Source organism: Pelodiscus sinensis, chromosome 9 (genome assembly GCF_052426305.1).
Source record: "Pelodiscus sinensis isolate ZL-2025 chromosome 9, ASM5242630v1, whole genome shotgun sequence".
In the NCBI taxonomy this organism is placed as follows: Eukaryota; Metazoa; Chordata; order Testudines; family Trionychidae; genus Pelodiscus; species Pelodiscus sinensis.
Window position 1 is genome coordinate 7,095,687 of NC_143060.1, and position 16,166 is coordinate 7,111,852.

At 46.4% G+C, this 16,166-nt stretch overlaps 1 protein-coding gene across 1 annotated transcript in view; it reads right to left on the bottom strand.

Moving 5' to 3' along the window:
• TRABD2B (TraB domain containing 2B) overlaps positions 1-16,166 on the bottom strand; it is a 540,364-nt gene that overhangs the window by 34,954 nt on the left and 489,244 nt on the right. Inside the window, exon 6 of the mRNA XM_006126436.4 lies at positions 12,168-12,437. Coding sequence (XP_006126498.2) covers positions 12,168-12,437 — 270 coding nt within the window. The remainder of the gene's footprint in view (positions 1-12,167; positions 12,438-16,166) is intronic.

The window sequence follows — 16,166 nt, forward strand, 5'->3', positions numbered from 1 at the left end:
AATGGCAGGGGATGTCTTTTGTGTGTTGTCTAGCACAAGGGTTTTCAACCTTTTTTTCTCATCAGGACCCAATTGAAGAAAATTGTTGCAACCCAACAGAATTTGACTAGAGTGTGGACTCTGGGGAGGGGCTGAGGAGGACAGCTTTGGGGTGTGGGAGAGGGATCTGGCTTGGCAGGGGTGTCAGTGTTGTGGCAGGAAGTGCTTGCCTTCTGTGGCTCAGAGTCAGTGGTGCAGAGGGGGTCCTAAAGCAGCTTCCTCCCTCTCCTGGAACTGCAGATCATCTGCGCCCCAGAGGCAGGTTCCCAGCCCATGGGAGTGCAGAGTAAGTGCTCAGGGCAGAGAGACCTGTGCTTTCTCTCCCCTACTCAGGAGCCGGGCCTACTGCCGGCTACTTCTGGGGTGCAGCACAGTCTGTGGTGCAGGACAGGCACGGAGCCTGATTCCCCTGCTCACCTGATCCCCCTGCAGCAACAAGACCCAGGGCCTGACATTCTGCGACCCAGTCCTGGGTCACAACCTGTAGCAAACCACCGATCTAGCACATTGCGGGGAGGGGGGTTAGATCGAGGACTAGTGCTTCCAGGCACTTTGATGAGGATGATGATGATAAACGAATAACAATCATTAATAAGAGTGCGATTGCATTTGTGTAAATGGGATGAGAATGGATTCCTCTAGCAACAGTCTCCATGACGAAATGCAGTCAGGACAAGTGCAAAGTACTTGAGGAAAACTCAGCCGCACAGCTACCCAGTGGAGAATAAAACCTGGCTGGATAGCTGTACTTCCGGAAAGGGTTCTAGTGGGTCACAGGCTGGATATGAGTCAATGATGAGATGGAGTTGAGAAAAAAAGCCAATGTCCATCTGAGGTGTATTAACAGAAACATTGTATGCAACACTCAGGAGGTCATTATCGGGATGGCTGTAGCTGGAGAGTTGTGTCTAATTTTGGGCGCTTCACTTCAGGAAAGATGAGGACAAACTGGAGAGAATCCAGACGGGAGGGGGGAGGGAAAAAAGATAAAATGCTCAGAAAACCTGACTTCAGAGGAAAGATTAACACAACTGGGCATGTTTAGTGTTGAGAAAGGAAGACTGAGCGAGGACCAGATTACAGTCTTTAAATGGGCTGTTACAAGGAGGACTGTGATCGTTTTTCTCTTTGTTCTCCGGCGGAAGGACAAGAAGTAACGGGTTTAATCAGCAATAAGGGAGATTTAGGTTAGATATGAGGAAAACACATTTTAACTCTAAGGGAAGTTAAGCCCTGGAACGGGCTCCCAAAGGAGGATGTGAAATTGCCATCACTGTAGGTTTTCAAGCACAGGTTGGACAAAGACCGGTCAGGGATGGTCTAGGTTACTTGGTCCTGCCTAAGCACAGGAAACTGGACTTGATGACTTCTTGAGGCCCCTTCCAATCCAACATTTCTCTTAATTGGTGTTAAAGGGGTTTTGTTTTAAGGTTGCCACTGGGGAGCCAACAGTCACCCCAGGTCCCTGGGCAAAAGGGGCAGGGGAGCTCCATGCTTCAGGAAGGGGCCCTGTGTATAAGGGATGGCACCAGGGATAACCAGCCCTCATTTCTGCCAGTAGCAGGCCCTGTAGAATTGCCGCAGCCCAGGGCAGTAGCCACCTTTGTCCCTGACTCCCCCCATCTAGGGTTGCCAGATGGTTTAACCAAAAATATTGAACACCCCTCCCCCCCCCCCGCACACACACACAAACAAACACAAAACCACCGAGGAAAAAATTCTGTTGAGAAAAAAAAGGGGGAGACCAAAGTTGTTGAGAAAAAAAAAGGACCCTTTAAGAAATGTTTTTGAGGCTTTTTGGTCCTAACAGGCTGCCAGCGGCCATCTGCCCATTTTGTCTCCCTGCTCTGGGCCAGACAGCTCCCCTGTGGAACCCGGTAAGCACCCGGGATTTTTGCCTCCTGGCTGGGAAAAAAATCAGAAAATACTGGACATTTTAGGTGTCCGGTATTTTCTGAATTTTACCGGACAGGAGGTGAAAGTACTGGACTGTCTGGCTCAATACTGGACACTTGGCAACCCTACCCCCATCAGGGGGCTGGGTTGCCAGTTCAAATGACATTAGGGTGACTCTCCTGATAGTTGATGTAACGACTCAGTGCCTAGATGTCAGGTGATCCCATGAGAATTTATCTATCTGAAGCACATACCTCACAAGGCCTTTGCTATTGTCAGTCAGCACCTCATGGTCTTTCATGTATTTTTCCACACCACACCCCTGTGAGGCAGGGCAGGGCCTGTCTCATTTTGGGCAGATAGGGAACTGAGCAAAAGAGGCAAGGAGATTCATCAGAGGTCACACAGGAAGTCTGCAGCAGAGCAGCGAACTGAACACAGGTCGGCTCAAATCTTAGATTATTACCATGTCCAATGGCCCATCTTTTCTCTCAGCCTCCATTTAAATAATACAAGTTTCTAGCCCTCATCTTTGCAGAGATCAGCTTGAAAACAAAGCCAAAATGCACCCTGATGGTACAGAAACCAGAAGGGAAATGAAAAGAACTCACACTCATTATTTTAAAAAAACAACCCTTTCACAGCTGTTTGAACATTCGGGGTATAGCCAGTAGCATAGAATCTCGAATACAGCTGGGATTTTCACACTCACTGTTGGCCTGACAATGCTGCTACTGAAGCTTTACCACCAACTTCAATGGAAGGCCTGTCAGAACAATGCTTTGGAAAATCCCACCTTACATTTTCAAAGTACAAATAGTTTTGATAATATTCTGATATTATCGAGCATAAGTATGAATTACCGTCTCTGAGCTTGGTACACAGGATTAATTAGTTTCCAACAAATAATAGAGGATTGATTCCTGGTTCTGATTGGGAATCTGGCTCTGATTAATAAATAAAGTGCGATCATAAATAATAAAATGAATGTTTTACATAACACCTGGATTTCAGTTTAGACCAACCAGCATTTCTCAATCATTAATTCATGGAACAATTCATGGAAAAATTCCAGATCAGATCTAATTGTGAGTCGTCGAGATGAAGTCCGAGGGACTGCACAGAGTAAGCAAGATTCCCAGTGGTCTGCGTTTTGCAAAGCAAATCAGGGCCTGATCCAGTACATCTTTAAGTACGTGTGTTTGGGACTTCATGCAATAGAGATACACACGTGCTTCAGGTTTCACCTCCTTACTTTTAAATTGAGAAAGCAACACCATCTCATCAAAATGGCACACAGCTATTTCCAGGGGACTATTCACGAGAGAATACTGAGCAAGATTTGGCTAGGAACTTCATACTTCATTTCATACAAAAAGATCTGATTAAGAATCATGGAATCATCGAGTACGAGAACTGGAAGGGACCTCAAAGTCCAGTCCCTTCCCTTCATGGCAGGAACAAGCACAATAAGAACATAAGAATGGCCATACTGGGTCAGACCAAAGGTCCATGCAGCCCAGTATCCTGTTTGCCGACAGTGGCCAATGCCAGGTGCCCCAGAGGGAGTGAATCGAACAGGTAATGATCAAGCGTCTCTCTCCTGCCATCCATCTCCACCCTCTGACAAACAGAGGCAGGGGACCCCATTCCTTACCCATCCTGGCTAACAGCCATTAATGGACTTAACCTCCATGAATTTATCTAGTTCTCTTTTAAACCCTGTTATAGTCCTAGCCTTCACAACCTCCTCAGGCAAGGAGTTCCACAGATTGACTATGCGCTGTGTGAAGAAGAACTGCCTTTTATTTGTTTTAAACCTGCTGCCCATTAATATGATTTGGTGGCCCCTAGTTCTTATATGATGGGAACAAGTAAATAACTTTTCCTTATTCACTTTCTCCGCACCACTCACGTTTTTATAGACCTCTATCACATGCCCCCTTAATCTCCTCTTTTCCTAGGTGAAAAGTCCTAATCTCTTTAATCTCTCCTCATATGGGACCCGTTCCAAACCTCTAATCATTTTAGTTGCCCTTCCAAATCACCTACCATCCAAATCACTGCTGATCATAGAGTCATAGAGTTGGAAGGAACCTCAGGAGGTCATCGAGTCCAGTCCCCTGCCCAAAGCAGGACCAATCCCAACTAAATCATCCCAGCCAGGGCTTTGTCAAACCGGTCCTTAAAAACCTCTAGGGATGGAGATTCTACCACCTCCCCAGATCACCAATTCCAATGCTTCACCGCCCTCCTAGTGAAATAGTTTTCCCTAATATCCATCCTAGACCTCCCCCACTGTAACTTGAGACCATTGCTCCTCATTCTCCCATCTGTCACCATTGAGAACAGTCTCTCTCCTTCCTCTTTGGAATCTCCCTTCAGGTATTTAAAAGCTGCTCTCAATCTCCCTCCCCCCACTCTTCTGCAGACTAAATAAGTCCAAATCCCTCAGCTTTTCTTCATAGGTCATGTGCTCCAGCCCCCTAATCATTTTGTTTGCCCTCCACTGGACCCTCTCCACTGCATCCACATCCTTTCTGTAGCGGGGGGTCCAGAATTGGGCACAATACTCCGGAAGTGGTCTCATCAGCGCCAAATAAAGTGGAATAATCACTTCTCTAGAAATACTGCCTTGGCTACGTCTAGACTGGCAAAATTTTCCACAAATGCTTTTAACGGAAAAGTTTTTCCGTTAAAAGCATTTGCGGAAAAGAGCGTCTAGATTGGCACGGATAAAAGCACTTTTTGCGGAAAAGCATTCTGCCAATCTAGACGCGGTTTTGCGCAAGAAAGCCCCGATCGCCATTTTCGCGATCACGGCTTTTTTGTGCAAAACAATACTGCGTTGTCTACACTGGCCCTCTTGCGCAAAAGCATTTGCGCAAGTGGGCTTTTGCCTGAATGGGAGCAGCATAGTGTTTCCGCAAGAACACTGACAATCTTACATGAGATCGTCAGTGTTCTTGCGGAAATTCAAGTGGCCAGTGTGGACAGCTGGCAAGTTTTTCCCCAAAAGCACCTGCTTTTGCGGAAAAACTTGCCAGTCTAGACGCAGCCCCTTGTGTTTTAATCCCGCTACCCATTTAAAAAAAGCTTCTCTCATTTCCACACCGGGAGTTAAACTCAAGCTGCGTAGGTGAAAACCAGGAATCCTAACCACTAGACCATGTGGGACTGATAGAAGGTGGTCTAATGTGTTTTTAAATATCTCCAGTGATGGAGGTTCTACAACCTCCCTAGGCAATTTATTTCAGTGCTTAACCATCCTGACAGGAAGTTTTTCCTAATATCCAGCCTAAACCTCCCTTGCAGCAATTTAACCCCACTGCTTCTTGTCTTATCATCAGAGGCCAAGGAGAATACTTTTTCTCCCCCCTCCTGGCAGCATCCTTTTAGTTACTTCCTGGTCCTCTCTTTTCCAAACAAAACCAGTTCTTTCAGTTTTCCCTCATAGCTCCTGTTCTCTAGACCTTTCATCATTTTTGTTGCTCTTCTCTGGACTCTCTCCAATTTCTCCACATCTTTCCTGAAATGTGGTGCCCAGAAAGAGCATAAGAACCCCCAAGTTGCTCAGAAGACATTTGAGAGCTGATGTGTACACTGAACTGGTTAGTAACTAAGTGCATTTCGTAGCCACTCAAATATTTGTTGAAGAGCTACCATGAGAGCATGTTATCTAACAAGTTGGAAGGAAATCAAGCCAATATCCCGTCTTGTTTGAGAGCACTCATGGTAATATCACAAAGCTATCTGACAAGAAAAAAAAATGCTGCGTAGAAGGAAGAAGAAAATGCTGGATTTAGCAATTAACCTGGAAGTGGAGACAAATTCCAGTAACTTCTTTAGGTTACATACTGCGGTGAGATATAGGATCACGTCATTTATGATTCTCTGGAGGTGCAAAGAGGATAACAAAGGGGTGGATATGGCCACCAGAGAATTCTCTGAGCACAGAGGGAATTTCCAGGTGGTGCAGGACAAGTAGCAGCTCTGCTTTCCCATCTTGCAGCTCTCTAGTGTAGGTGGACTGAAGGAGCCAGGGTTTGGAAAGACAAGCATTGTACAGCCTTGTGGGTCTAGCACAGAGCTGCAAGGAAGCTGGCATCCTCATGCTGTAATCGGCTTGTGCTCTGCTGCCCATGACCAGCCGTGGACACAGACCAGCAGAAGTCCCGCCTCAAAGACTCTGACAGACACCAGTCCTATGGCTTCTGATTGGCTTCCCCCCCATATAAACCTATGCGGTATTACAGGAAGAGTCTAGGCAACAATGCGGATTCTCTGTAGCGACCGTGAACATTCCTTGTTCCGCAACACCTGGCTTTGACCTCAGCTCGATTTGGACTTCACCTTGTGACTCAGAGCATGAAATCTCACTTGGACTCTGATCCTTGGCATTGGCCCTGGTCTGGAACCTGACGATGCACACCTCTGCTACTCCCAGCCTCTGTTTGCCCTAGCTCTGACCCACGTCCCGACTGCCTATGTTGAGATCCTGACACACCTTGCTTAAGTCTCTCTGTCCCTGGTGGCTCTGTGGCCTCCTAGGTAACTGGTCCCAAGACTACTCCCTAACTAATGCCGGAGTCTAGACAGGGCTCTACCCAATCTGACAACAAGGGGAACACAAACCAGAGAGCCACCCTCCTCCTCCATTTCCTGTATCAAGCACCTCCCGCTCCATTTCCTGTATTGAACAGAGAATTGAGCCCATGTTGTTCATCAGTGGCTATGCAGCCCCGTTAGCATTCACTATACTAAACAGAGAGACGCAAGGAATATTTTAAACAAATAAAATCTCAGTTATGGACTTTCAGTCTCCAACCCACCAAATGGAAGAAAGTCATCTGACCACAATTTACCTGTTACACTTCAAAAGTGGCTGGCTCTCCTAAAAAAGAAAAGCCGCCTTCTCTTTAATGAGACTAAGTACCATATTTCAGCCCGGCGTGTTGTGAAAAGGAAACAATTTGGGTTCATTTACTGAAATTTACCTTTCAGGCGCAGTTAAGCAGAATTAAAAGTTTGTACGAACTGACAGCATTCTGTTTTCCTTCACAACATTGTCTCAAAGGAAAGGATAACAGACTAACTAGCTGAAATTCCAGCCTGGCTGATAAGGTTCAGTGTATACGGGCATGATTAGGGTGGTTTACAGCATGTTGTCACTCTTCATTCATCACCGGGTTAATTTTTTTTAGGCTGAAATAGCTGCCCCATGGAAAAGAGACGGCTGTTTGTTATGCTACAAACCAATGGGATATCAAGGAAACACCATTCCTGTTTCCAGGGAGATTTTATTTCATTTTCAGCCAATAACAGACCTGCAGATCCAGGGCTCCATCAGAAGGACACAGTCCTTTTCCTCCTTTCTGACCAACTCTCCTTCCTCCTTGAACTTTTATGCATTTTCTCCTATTCTTCATCCTGCATTTTGCTGAAGCTTCTACTCACCTTCAATGTGCTCCCGGGGCCAGACCGAGCCATTCCAGCGCCCCGGCGCACAGGTTACTTGCGCTCTGGGTTGGGGGAGGGCACATGCATGGCTCCGCCCCTGCACCAGCGTGTGGGGGATGGTGCATGCATGGCCCCGCCTCCGCCCGGCATGTGAGGGAGGGCACATCCACGGCCCCGCCGGTGTGTGGGAGAGGGAGCATGCGCAGCCCCACCCCTGCACAGCGCGTGGGGGAGGGTGCGCAGAGTAGGCGGCGGCAGGCCACATGTGCCTGGCTCGGCCCAGCCCGGCTACTGCCGCTGGCGTGGAGCCGAGGGCCGCCCGGGGCAGGCAGAGTCTGGCCATGCAGGGCCCTGTGGCCGTGGGGGGAAGGGCGCTGCTGGCTGGCACTGTGGAGGTTAACACGGCCCCTGCCCCAGGCAGCCACTGCAGGATGGCCACTGGGAGCTGCTGCAGCCCGCGATCCAGGAGCCGGGCGTGTGACACCTGATGGCAGCTATAAAGGTGCGCGTTCAGTCCCTCCACACAGGTTGGCGCCCCGGGCAGCTACCCGACTAACCCATGGCTTAATCCAGCCCTGTGTGCTCCATAACTCCACCCCACGAACAGCGCTTACCCCAAGCTTGACGCAGCTGTAAATCACTGATTTGCCCCCGACTCTCATTCTGCTCTATCCAGTCTGTCCTCCTACTCCTCTTATTTGTCCCTTTCCCCAGACTCGCTGCCTTCTTCCAAGCTATCACAACTCTTGAATCAGTCAGACATTTACCAACCTCTCTGCCCCTAGAACAGCGGTTCTCAAACTTGCTGGCTGGGGGGCCAGAACAAACCTTTCCGTGGACCACCAGCCAACCACCCATGAAGACAAAATGGGTGCTGGAGGGGATGATGGTGCGGAGTCTCATCGGGGGAGTGCATGAGAAGGATGAGGACACAGGGTCTGGGCATTAGGGAATGGGGGATGCTTATCCCCTTCTGTGTCTCAGACACCACCTCCCACTCCTCTCATTGGCCATGATTCTGGCCAATGGAAGCAGAGGGGAAAGCCTCCAGGTTGTGCTTCCCTGTGCTGCCATTCCCCTCGCTAGCTTATCCTGTCAATCAGATCTGGCCTGTGAGACTTGGGGCTTCTCCCTTCTCCTGTATTGGGAAGCCAGCACTGGGGCTCCAACCTCACAAAGGTGGGAGAGGGAGGGGGTCTAGAGTACCAGTGTCGGCTCCCTGTTGCACTGGAGGGGGTAGAAGAAGAGGAAACTGAGCTAATAGTGTCAACAGAAGAGTAAAACTCTCCCCATCTGACAGAAGCCATGACCCTTTCAATACAATCTATCCGTGCTCCCTCCCCACCCCAAAAAAGCCACTTTTGCTCAAGTAGATGAACCGATCAATATTTTTTTTCCATCAAAAATGTAGTTTTATGGAAATCAAAATATTCCATGCAGGGAAACACATTTAAAAGAAAACAAAGATGTCTACAAATTGAAATGAAAACCACATTTCTAATTACAAATCTCAATTCATTTCCTTTGATTTTTGGCAACTAACACTGGAGTTAGAAAGGGAAAATGTAATGTTAAGCGTGGGGGGTGAGGGGGGATTGTTTTAAAATAACAATAATCACATTTGGCCCCGACAAATTTTTGAATGAAATTGTTCCCTTTAAAAATGTTGTGGAAAGAAAATTGTACCCCCATATGAAATAGTTTGGTTTTGCATACATCTTGGCTTTGTCAGAGAAACAGAAAAAGGTGAATTCCAGATCTAGAAACCTTCCAGCAAAACACCAGGACATTAAACAAATCTAGAGAATATCAGTTTATGTGTGACAGCTGGTCCCAGCTCTCAGGATAGAAGAAAAGGAGAGAGACAACCTCTAAAATAAATAATAATAATGTATGAGATTAAATGATGACTCATTTTTATTAGACTATTTCATATGGTGGTTATAACCCTAGAGCAGACTAGAAAAACTATATGAGTTAAGGCCTTAGTGGAACCATTAATTATGGATTTCCTGACTTTTATAGGTTGAAATCAAACCTTTGATGTTCCTATAACATTGTTCTCATTTGTTCATTTCCTTTGTTTCTGTATTGGAAGCTTAAAAAAACACCCTAAGATTTCCATGGAAGTGTAGGAGATGGACTTGTAAGCCACAGTCCATAAAAGCCCTGCAACTCATGGCTCATAAAGTCCTCTAATCCATAGTCAGTAAAGCTTTGGAAAAGAGCTCCGAAAAACAATGACTTCATAGTTCAGTGGGGTTCAAGCAAGTACCTTTAATCTGGTTTAAATGTGCATACTTGCTCCCCCACCTACACATTTGGCTTTGACTTTTCAGGTTGAAACTCAACTGAAAATATTGAATTTTGAAGGCTTTGGCTTGAAATCGACTGCGTTTTACATGGTTTTCATGTGAAATCATTAAAAAGACACAGATTCCCCCAAACTTATCTCAGGTTTATGCCCTTTTTCCTCTTCCCACATTTCCAGTGTGTGACAACTGGATAAAAAAGAAGCTAGTAAACAGCCATGATTTGGACCAGCATTCTTGGTATATTGGTCCAGAGTCCGAGATGGTGTAAAATCCACAAAGCTCAGCTGTGAATCTATCCCATTCAAGTCAGCCTAAGAATTATTCTCTTCCATCCTTTCAGGGAATAATAGGTCTACAGACTCTAATAACTTGGAATGGAATGGAACCATTTAAAAAATAATACTCTGTCCAATGCATAGTGCCAGCCCCAAAATGCAACTGATGTTGATGAAACAGAACTGCCAACTGCACAAAATGCAGCAGCTGTTTTATAAATGTCAATAGCCTATCCATTTTATTAGGAAACCAATGCTTCCCATGAGCCTCTGGTTTTGGATTAACAGTTTGTAATTTGTTTTTAACTGAAGTCGCTTTAGAATTGGATCAGCAAAATAAAATAAAATCGGAAAGCACTAAAGCAGATTTTGTTCCCCTGCTTCATTTTAGGTCCTTGGTCTCCCACTGAACCCCACATCGACCTCCTTAGAAACACTGCCGTAAAGCCAAGGTCATGCTAAAACTTGTTCATCATAGGCTCTGTGAGCCAGTAGACTGTGATCTTTTACCATCTCGTCAATTGTCACTGAATGGAAAGGAGTAAAAAGGTTGGGACTGAGAAGAGATCCTGTAGGGGGAGTGAAACATTGCTGTAACTCGAAGCTGGGGAGCCATCCTTCTCCAAACCATTTTTGGAGGCAATACTTGTAATACAAAAACAAACATCCCATTCCATCCAGCTATTTGAACTCAGAGCTACACAATATAGCAGGTGTCCTGCTCTTTAAGCTGAATACGTAGATCATTCAGGGAGTGTGGATAACACCCGTGCCCCAGCCAAATCTGACCCTTTAACATACCATTTTGTCCCATGTGACATCTATCAGGAATGGTCTAAATGATACTGGGTCCTGCCACGAGGGCAGGGACCTGGACTTGATGACCTCTCGAGGTCCCTTCTGTTCTAGTGTTCTATGATTCTCAGTTGAGCCTGGATAGATTGTCCTATGGAATGCAAGGACACTGGTGGACTTGGGACTCTTCAAATGGAAATCAAAGGGGTTGCCCTCCTTGGAGATAACTCAGATCACAAAACCCAGGGCTGGGTACATGGAAGCTGGGAAGAAAGCGGTTCCCTCCATTGAACAACCTTCCCAGAGAATCCAGACTCCATCTCTCTTTAAGAGACATTGCGAAGCCTCCATCTCCAAAAAAAGCCTTTCCGCCATCACAGCACTCACAACAATGACACCCCCGTCTGTCCATACTCCCACCCAAAATGGGACATAAAACTAGTGTCATGAGTATATCAACCAATCACAGAATAAAATAATTTGACAAACCCTACACCAGGGTGGCCAACCTAAACCTGAGAAGGAGCCAGAATTTACCAATGTACATTGCCAAAGAGCAACAGTTCTATGTCACCAGCCCTGATCATCTTCTCATCACCCCTATCAGCACATCCCACCCGCTGGCAGCCTCACTGGTCAATGCCTTCTTCTCCTTTTCCTGCTGCCCACTGGGATCAGCTCTCTCTCAGTTGGAGACACTGGAGGGGGGAAGCATGGGTATGACAGACTCAGTGGAGAGGATAGGAAGTGGCAGGGCAGAGTTGAATAGGGAGCACCCTCTGGCCCAGTGGAAAGTTGGCACCTGTAGCTCCAGCCCCGGATTTGGTACCTATGCAAGGAGCCTCATAACATCTGAAGAGCTGTATGTGGCTCTGGCACCACAGGTTGGCCACCCTTGCCTTACACAATACGCAACAAAAAAGGAATACCCCCAGCACAGTTTTCACCCCAACACTGGAGAAGTACTAGAGACTCCATGCTATTGCTAACAATTTTAGATGGAAGACATTGTGATGGGTACTAGGACGTAACCTAAGATGGAGAGCTATACTGATAGATAGGTAGCCAGTTCCAAATCATGTTTGTTTCATTCCCTTTGGTTTGTTAGCCCGCCTGTTACCCTTAATTTAAACACCACCCAGCCAACGTTTCTCTTTTCCTTTCTGGTTTTGATCCAATGTATCTATTGCATCTTAGCCTTCATCCCAATTCCGATATCCCCACCCCCATTCCTGAAAAATACCATCACACTTCCGAGCGCTCAGGCCTTACCCCTAGATTCCCTTCATGACTCATGGATTGTTACTTCAGCCAATCGATGGGGGTCAATACCTGTAAAACAGACTATGAGGAGCCAAAAAATGCTGGGGTGACAGCCATGACTCACCTGTCTTCTATTCGGACCCACAGGTCATTGAACTGCCTTTGGCGATGGCGTTTGTGTTGTTTCTTGTGCCATTTCTTCTGGCGGCCGAACTCTTCCAGCTGGCTGATGCTATCTGGCAACAGGAGATGAGGCGGAAGATTGTCTTCTTCATCGGACTGAAGAGGCATCGAAGAGGGAGAAGACAGCGGTGCGTGCTCAAAAATATGGACCGCAGATGCCGCTGTTCCTGAGAACCCCACTGAAGAAGGGCTTGTGTTCTTTGTCTGAGAGCTGCAAAACACACATAAATGCAACGTGTCAATGAGTGACCTAAGCAAAAACCTCCTGATAGGCATGCGCTTCAGCTAAACCAGGCATGTCCAAAGTCCGGCCCGCGGGCCAATTGCGGCCCGTCGTCCGGTTTAATACGGCCCCCCAGGTAATTTGGCAATATCTATATTTTATGGCCCCCAACGAATCCATATGTATTGAGATGAATACATTGTAAAATCTCAGTTAATGTCAGTTGGTCTAAATCAGTTATAAATATATTTGGACACAACATATATACTTGGTGTTATGTTCCTGTTCATATTTTTTGAACTTAAAAGTTGACAGACAACCTTTATTACCAATAATATGTAATGTACTTTACAATGTTCCTGACATATATTTCAGCTTCCTGGATTTTTTTTTTCATCTGGCCTTCAGATATGAAAGGCAGAGTGATTTAACACCTGTTTAGATTTGTCATCCATGTGACGAAATGAAAAGTATGCCGTTTGCAATAAACTTTGCATAAAATAGTTAATTTGCATTTAATTTTAATGGTTCAAAGAATGTCAGGCAAAATGGTCGGCCCTCATGCATGTTCACTTCATCAAATCTGGCCCTCTTTGAAAAAAGTTTGGAAACCCCTGAGCTAAACCACCAGGGCTTGAATGCTCCCTGCCATTGTTAATGTAGACGAGGAGGAGAAACGCTTTTCCTATAGCAGGCTGGGAATTTTTGGATGAAACATTTTTTCCTTCAGAAATTTCCCAGTAATTAGACCTTCAATCTAGCAGGAAAAACTATGATGTGTTCCAATGTCAGGAAAAGCTTGACATAAGAACATAAGAATGGCCATATGGGGTCAGACCATAGGTCCATCTAGCCCAGGATCCTGTCTTCCAAAAGTGACCAATGCCTGATACCCCAGAGGGAATGAACAGAAAAGGCAATCATCACATGAGCCATTTCATCGTACGTTTCCAGCTTCTGGCAAACTGAGGCTAAGGTCATCAGCCCTGCCCATCCTGGCTAGTAGCCACCGATGGGCCTGTCCTCCATGCATGTATGTTGTTCTGGGGTGGAATCTGAATTCAGACTGGGCATAGTGTGGACATTTTTAACAGTGAGCATAATTAATCATTGGAACAACTTACCAAGGGCTGAGGTGGATTCTCTGCCACTGTCAATTTTAAAATCAAGATGAGATGTTTTCCTAGAAAACCTGCTCTAGGAATTATTTGGGGGAAGGTGTTAGACAGATAATCAGATTAGTCCCTTTTGGCCTGGGGATTGATGCATCTTTAAATAAGATGAGTTAAAGAGCAAAGGGAAATAGCTGAACCATAATTCCATTCCTTCTTGCATCTTGCACACTCCCCCCATCCCACCCCGCATCCTACAGCATGATGGTTGCCTGCCCCAGGTAAAGTAAGGGTTAAACCCAGCCCTGGGAGAGGGCTGAGACTGTGCACAAGCAACTGAGGCAGGTAGCAGCCAATTAGGGTGTGTCTAGACTACAGGGATTTTTCGAAAAAAAGTGGCCTTTTTTCTAAAAATCTTTGCCTGCATCTAGACTGCAGCTGCGTTCTTTCGAAAATAAATCGACAGTTTTTTTGACCACGGAAAACCTTGTTTTACGAGGAAGACGTGCTCTTTCGGAAAAAGGCGCTATGTAATGCAAACTGTGCTTTTTCAAAAGAGAGCATCCAGACTGCTTCGGTGCTCTCTTTCGAAAAAGCGGTTTGCTTTTTCAAAAGAACTGCTTATAGTCTAGCTGCTCTTTTTCGAAAGAGCCTTTTTCAAAAGTCTCTTTCAAAAGAGGCTTGCAGTCTAGACATAGCCTCAGGGCCCAGATGGGGCAGTATAAAGAGGGGATGCTAAGCTGAAGCACACATGCACAGCAGGATGGACTTGGCTGCCTGGGAAGCTACAGAGGGTCCTTGAGACAGAGCAGTGCTGGGGACAGGCAGACAGAGCTGTGGGGCTCTCGCCTGACCCAACCCCCAGGCTGCAGATGTGATACAGGGGCCTGAGGGTGCTAGGGGCTGCAGGGAGGCAGCCAGGGCAGAAGGCTCCAGGTCCACACCCCCTAGCCAATGAGGAGTGGCCATTTCAGATGCAGTTTGCCACTGAAGCAGAGGCTAGATGACGACTGGCAGTGGGGTCACTGAGGAATAGGGGTTGGGGTTCCTGGGAGGGGAGGTCCCCAGAGTGTCGGGGCACTACTGTGGGACTATGCTGTGAGGAAAGGCCCATGGGCTGGGAGGGACACGGGGCAGAAGACAAATAATTAAGGAGGAGCCACCAGTCCACAGGGGGCACCCCAGGGCTGGAAGAACTCATTCCTGGCTAGACCAGCAGGAGGCGTCGCACTGAGTGCTCAACCTGCTATGCCACCATACACTAATGATCTTCCAATTGATTTTGTATCACCACCTACTGTGGTCTGTGGCTTATATGGTACGGCTGTGTTCTTTCGGAGGGAAAAAAACGCTGTTGCTAACAAGTGGTTACCTTCGTTGAAGTCAAGCGGTATATAGGCTCTATTTCTCTCCTTTCCTCCACTTTGATAAGAAAACATGGTAATTGCATGTGGGCAGCCAAACCCTATTACGTTTGAGGAAGGATGATCCAGGACTTAGGATGGGGATGTGGAAGACCTGCTTTCAGTATGATTATTTGTGAGCTCCATTTTATGCCTAGGGCGAGCAACATCATCCAAGAAGTCTATTCCTGTGGTGGGACCTGAACCCAGAGCAGTTGAGTCCCTTTACCACCTTGTACCTGTACGCTTTGGGTGGCACTGCAATGAGAAATGTGGGTTGTTGTTGTTGTTGCTGCTGTGTGTTTTTGTTTTGCTAAACTTTCAATAATCATAGAATCATGGAACACTAGAACTGGAGAGAACTTTGAGAGATCATCAGGTCCAGTCCCCTACCCTCACGGCAGAGGCAAGCATCTTCTAGACCATCCCTGACAGGTATCTGTCTAACCTGCCCTTGAATATCTCCAGTGATGGAGATTCCAGAACCTCCCTAGGCAATTTATTCCAGTGTTTAACTACCCTGACAGTTAGGAAGTTTTTCCTAATGTCCAACCTAAACCTCCCTTGCTGCAATTTAAGCCCATTGCTTCTTGTCCTATCCTCAGAAGCCAAGGAGAACAATTTTTCTCCCTGTTCTCATATTTCACTCGTGGTTCACTATGACCCCTAGATTTCTTTCTGCAGTACTCCTTCCTAGACAGTCGCTTCCCATTTTTCCATAATTCCACAATTCTTGCTTATGGTGAAGTTAGAAACACAATACAACATTCTCCCACTCCTGAGAATGCTAAGGTACTCAAAACAAAGCATACAAAATAATACAACAAATGGAAACTGTTCATAACTTCAGGAAAAGTTGTTAGATTTGAGTTTTGAGTGATGGTTCAATTGGGGAAAGATCAAATCTTTACTATTCAAAGAGTGGCTCAAAGGGTACTGCTAAAAACATGTAGTCAATGTGGCCAGGAAAACTATGTCTATTATAGGAAACTCCTGTGTTATGATGGCCCACATTGCAACACTCTGCACTTATGATGATTTTTGTAAGTAAGGAAGGGGCCAAAAACCCCCTACTTACACCCTCGGCCCACATTTATGACGGCGCATGGTGCCTATCGTAAATGCAGGTTCCAGTTACGATGCCCCCGACTTGCGACACTTCCCCAGGAACCAATTGCGTTGCAAGTCGGGAGCCGCCTGTA